The 5,979-nt window shown below is 33.7% G+C and overlaps 1 protein-coding gene across 1 annotated transcript; it reads right to left on the minus strand.

The window, feature by feature from the left end:
• Positions 1 to 4,742: 4,742 nt before the first annotated feature.
• Positions 4,743 to 5,633, minus strand: LOC104815125. Its single transcript, XM_010543446.1, has one exon. The coding sequence runs from the start codon at positions 5,631 to 5,633 to the stop codon at positions 4,743 to 4,745; it is 891 nt and encodes a 296-aa protein (XP_010541748.1).
• Positions 5,634 to 5,979: the final 346 nt, after the last annotated feature.

The raw sequence follows: 5,979 nt of genomic DNA on the forward strand, positions 1-5,979 counted from the left end.
AAATACCCAAAAAAAATTCGAATTATCCACCAATATGTGTATAAATATTATGGTTTAGTACTTAATTTGGTATTCATATAACGATACCATTCTAAACCGAACAGTTTAACATTCGATTCTAGTTTCAAACAGTTTTATAAAACCGAAAATAATATTTTCGAACCGAACCGTTTGAATACCGAACCAAAAACCGAAACCGAGACGTTTAGAGGTTCCGTTCAGTTTGTTTTTATTTCTAAACAAAATCATTTGAATTAAAAAAGACGAACCGTGTTGAATATAAAACAAACTTTGTCTGGTCCAGTTCGTTTGAAGTTATTCTGCTATTTTGTTTTTGTTTGAAGTTGGTATCTTCGATTCATGTATGAAATATATTTCAGTTTAGTTCAATTCAATTTGGGGGTTAGTTATTTATTTATTTTTTAAATAACAATAAAGTCGTTTGACCTTGTAACATTTTGAAGTGTTACACGACCATCTCTCACAAGTCTTGGTTTGGTCCATACCAATCCGACCAATCGTTTGATTTTGAATATAAATTAGTCAACTTCGCTTTTTAAACAAGTTCAAGTGTAAAACGGGTTGAATACCCAACAGTTGGTGGTCTAGTGGCTAAGAGATGACAAAGTCGGGTCGAATGCCCGGGAAACCATCCTGTTTATAAAAAAAGAGTGTAAAACGGTTTGGCCAATCATTCCCGTTCCGATCTTAGATTTTTTTTAATCCAGTTCAGCACGACCATTTTTTGGCGAGTCAAAAATTATTTACCTAATTTTAACTCATTTTAATAAAATATCCTTATCGAGGTATGGAAGTGCTTAGCAGAAGTAGGAGCAATTTGACTTACTAGGTTGTTTAATAAAATACTAGTGTCGAAGAAGATGCCAAATGAATGGAGACGATGCATTTAGTCTCTATCTTTAAAAAATAAGGGAGATATCCAGAGTTGCACAAACTATAGAGGAATCAAACTCATGAGTCATACCATGAAGTTGTCGGAAAGGATTGTGGAGCGACGTTTACGTAGCGACACATCTATTTCCGTAAATCAATTTGGTTTTATGCCCAGAAGATCCTTCTCATTCGTAACTTGATGGAGACACTACAAAAAAAACAGTCTTTTAGCAATGAAAATTTTTCGTTGCAAACCTATAAATTTCGTTGCAAAACAGGGTTTGCAACGCTTTGCAACGAAATATTTTCGTTGCTATTTGCAACACAATTATTTCATTGCAAAAGCGTTGCAAAGTGTTGCTAATTTTGCAACGAAATTGCGTTGCAAAATTAACAACACAATTTCGTTGCTAAAATTAATATAAAAATAAAAAACAATTTAGAATTTCAGATTTTTTAGAAAAATTAAATTAAAATTTAAAAAATAAATAATTAAAAAATATTAATAAATAAAAATATTAAATAAAAATAATATACATATTAAATAAAGATAATAAAAATATATATGTATTTGTAGAATTATAAAGTTTATTTAAAAGTTATAAATTAAAGTTTATAAATAAATAATTAACAAAAATAATAAAATAAATATTTAATAAAAATAATAAAATATATTTTTATTTGACTTTTTTTAAGAGTTGGGGATAGAGAGAGGTTTTAGATAATTTTTAGAGTGAGAAATTGTTGATGGATTGTGTTTGGATGTTGAATATATAGAAAAACATTGCAACACAATTTCGTTGCTAATTTGCAACGAAATTGTGTTGGAAATCCAATTAGCAACGAAATTTCGTTGCAAAATGCATGAAAACCATAATCAATCATAGCCACAAATTTATTTTAAATTTGTAACGCAATTTCGTTGCTAATTGGATTGCGTTGCAAATTTCTGTATTTATTTTTTCGAAAGTCAAATCATATTAATTTAAATGATAATATTTTGCAACGATTTTGCAACGCTTTGTAACGCAAAAAATTCGTTGCAAATTAGCAACAAAATTATTGTGTTGCAAAGCGTTGCTAATTGCAATAATTTTTTTGTAACGATTTTTGCAACGATTTTGCAACGCAAAAATTGCGTTACAAATTAGCAACGATATTTTTGCGTTGCAAAGCATTTGAATTGTAGTAAAAAAAAATTTGCAACGATTTATCAACGATGTTGCAACGCTTTAGCAATGCTTTGTAACGAAAAATTTCGTTGCTAATTTGCAACGAAAATATTGCGTTGCAAAGCTTTGCAAAATCGTTGCAAAAATGTTTTTATTACAAAACGTTGCTAACTTTGCAACGAAATATATTTCGTTGCTAATTTCATTGCTAATTGAATGTGTTTTTGTAGTGAGAAGTTTCGAGATATGAAGAAAGATTTGCACATGATATTTATTGATCTCGAAAAAGCTTATGATCGAGTACCAAGAGAGGTTTTATGGCGGATGTTAGAGCGTGGAGGGGTATCAGTGAGATACATACAAGTGTTGAAGGATATGTATGAATGTGCGACCACTAGTATCCGAACAGAAGAGGGTGACACGCGAAATTTTTCCATCTCGATAGGGTTGCACCAAAGGTCCGCTCTAAGCTCTTACCTCTTTGCATTAGTCATGGACGAATTAACTAGAGATATACAGAAAGAAGTAGCGTGGTGCATGATGTTCGCAGACGATATCGTGCTAGTAGATGAGTCTAGAGAAGGAGTAAATGGACAATTAGAATTATGGAGGAGTACATTAGAGGCTAAGGATTTTAGATTTAGTAGAACGAAAACCTAGTATATGCATTGCGATTTTAGTGAGAGGGATTCTAGTGATGGAGGAGTTAGTTTGGAAGGATGATCAGTTCCTCAAAACCCGCATTTGAAGTATCTTGGGTCAATCCTTCAAAAGGATGGGGGTTGCGACGAAGATGTCATTCACGGGATAAAAGCGGGATGGATAAAATGGAGACAAACAATGGGGGTTCCTTGCGATCGTAAGGTCCCTTTACGGTTGAAAGGAAAATTCTACCGTACCGCCATAAGACCCGCATTGATGTATGGTAGCGAATGTTAGGTGGCAAAAGGACAACATATGTCTAAAATGATAGTGTGATCGAGATGAAGATGTTAAGATGGATGTGCCGATACATAAGGATGGATAGAATTAGGAATGAGACTATTAGAGAGAAAATAAGTATAATAAGTATAGAAGAGAAGTTAAGAGATAGACGTTTAAGATGGTTTAGACATGCACAACATAGGGCGATGGATGCGCCGGTTAGAAAAGTGGAGGGTATAGGAATCGAGGTGAAAAGAAAGGGAAAGGGTAGATCTAGGCTTACTTGGGAACGTGTAATTAAGAACGATTTGGATTTGTTATAAATTTAGAAAGAGATAACGCAAAACCGAAATGAGTGGAAACGAAGAATACATGCGGCCGACTCCAAATAAACTTGGGACTAAGGCGATGTTGATGTTGATGTATTCTAACTCATTTTAAATCATAAGCCAAACAAATGGACTCACTAATTTCTAACTAAAAATCAAAATTTAAATACTAAAAATATTATAAAACATTAAAAAATAAAATTTTAAACAAAACAAATCAAATATTTATTAAAAATGCAATTTAAATATAAAAAATATAAAAATATTTTAAAAATATGAAAAATCAAAAAAAATATTTTTTTGGTTGGTGGAATGGGTTCGTGACGAGTTTTTTTTTCTGTCTCAAATTTTCTGAATTCAACTCGAAAAAATATTGGATGACTCGTAAGCGGGCTGGCAAACCAGACTCATTTTGACATTCTTACTTTGTTCAATTGGTCCAATTTAAAAGGCATTTGTAAATTCAAAATATATTTTTGTCTCATAGTAAATTTTGATATATAAAAAAATCATATTTTAAATATATTTGAAGTAACAAAATAACATAAATAAAAGTAAAATACGAATAAAAAATAAGGAATTAAAAATACAAATATATATATAATTATAGAAATAGTAAGAAAGATATCAAAATAAAGTTATAAAGATTTAGAATTCATTGTTATTATAAATTTATCACATAGTGAATTATGAGAACAAAAGAAAAAAAAAAAGATTTCAGATTACTCGTGGTTTCTCATAACGAATTTGTTTGTCAATCCCTTTTTTGTACGAGTTGAAAAATAAATAAAATCATTTCATCCAAAAACGAGTTGGTTCAAAGAATAACCAACGGTTGTTTGCGAAAGCCTACTCAAATTTTAAATTAAAAACCTTACACTTTGAACGGTAATAGTTTTTATTTTTATTTTTTTTTTAGTTTTTGGTTTTAAAAAAATTAATAAAAGGAAGTTTTTTAGTTGATTTTTTCATCAAAATGGTTTTTCAAATTTTTAGAAAAACTATCTCTATAAAAATTCGATTGATTATTTTTTTAAAAAAAAAAAAATCCAAAACCTCTAAAAGCCCCAACCATCCATATCCTTCATGTTTACCGAAAATGTAATTTGTTGTTCGGAAATTTTACTTGCATGTGACATAATAACGAAGATGAGGAAGAAGCGAACAATCACGTGGTCAATCCGTCTTGGGTCCCATCAAACAGTGCCAGCGAAGTCGATGGGCCATGTCAATTCGTCGTCTCAAGGCCCTTTGAATTCCCCCGACATCCAGGAGACGATGATTTTTTTTTTTTTAATGTAATTTGATTTGTATTACTGAAAATTGGGGTACATAGTACAGGATAAAAATCTACGTAAAAAAACTTTCGCTAGAGCAGCCTCGAAGGAATACAACTATTACAGCAGAACTATATTTCCTTTGTCTACGCCATGGCATACAGTAGAAGTGAGTACCAGTTTTGAAGCAAAATGTTGCTTTCACTTTCTCGAACCTGTTGCAGCGACAGGAGGGTGGTTCTGACTGATTGATCGATACGTGAGCGCATGACATGGGAAGTTGCAAAGACATTTGAAAAGATGCGGGAATTCCGCTCCTTCCATACCTCGTAAACAGCGTGCTGTATGAGAATTTTTAGAAGAATGTTTCGCTTGAGACCATCAGACTGTGGGATTGCTTCCATCCAAGAGAGGCACATTGAGAGGTTTGCTGGCGGGTTTCTCCAAATCTTCGATGCGAGTTCCTGCCATGTTTCAGCACTAAAACGACATTGAAAGAAGAGGTGGTCGTGTGATTCCTCTTCCTCATTACATAGGACACAAGTTGAATTCTGTATAATATTCCACCTGAGCAATCTATCGCGTGTTGGCATCCTACCCTGCATCACCATCCAAAGGACAAATGAGTACCTTGGTATCGCTTGCTTAAACCATACCAACTTTGCCCAGTCCACTTGTGGTGATACTTCTCGAAGTAGCTTCCATGTGCTTGATGCTAAGAACTTCTGAGTGTACACGTTTTCCGCTGATTTCCACTCATATATGTCTTCACCTGCAGCTTGACTTGGTGCTGGTAGTGTTAGAAGTCTTATGTGAAGGTCTTTGATCCTTTGAGATCGCGCACCTGGTAACAACCAGCTCTGTCCCGAGACAGCATCACTGACCTTTCCACTTAGAGGGATCCTTAGCAGCCTAGGGCCATCACTACCAATATAATCAAGCAAAGGTCCTAGGTCAGTCCAATTATCGAACCAGAAAGATGCCATGTTTCCATTACCAATTCTGCATCTGATAAACTTTCCGGCGAGGTCTTTCATATTCAATAGCTTCCTTACATTCCACGAATGTCGAGCAGTAGGCACAGTGTCCCAAACGACCCTCTTTTCAGCACATTCCTCTTTAGCCAAGCAACCCAAAGTGAACTCGCATCCTTGAAAACCCTCCAAACCATTTTCAGTCTGAACACTTTGTTCAGCTCTTCAAGTTTCTTGATGTTCAATCCTCCTTCCTTCCGAGGCCTACAAATAATGTTCCATGCAACTCTCGCTGTTCCGGTACTTGTCTGAGAATTTTTCCAAAGAAATTTGGAGCATATTGCATCGATTTGTCTAAGGAGAAATTTGGAGACGATGATTCTGAATAGGTTCATGATGTCTTCTTGTA

The sequence above is a fragment of the Tarenaya hassleriana genome, unplaced genomic scaffold (assembly GCF_000463585.1).
Source record: "Tarenaya hassleriana unplaced genomic scaffold, ASM46358v1 Cleome22, whole genome shotgun sequence".
NCBI classification, from domain to species: Eukaryota; Viridiplantae; Streptophyta; class Magnoliopsida; order Brassicales; family Cleomaceae; genus Tarenaya; species Tarenaya hassleriana.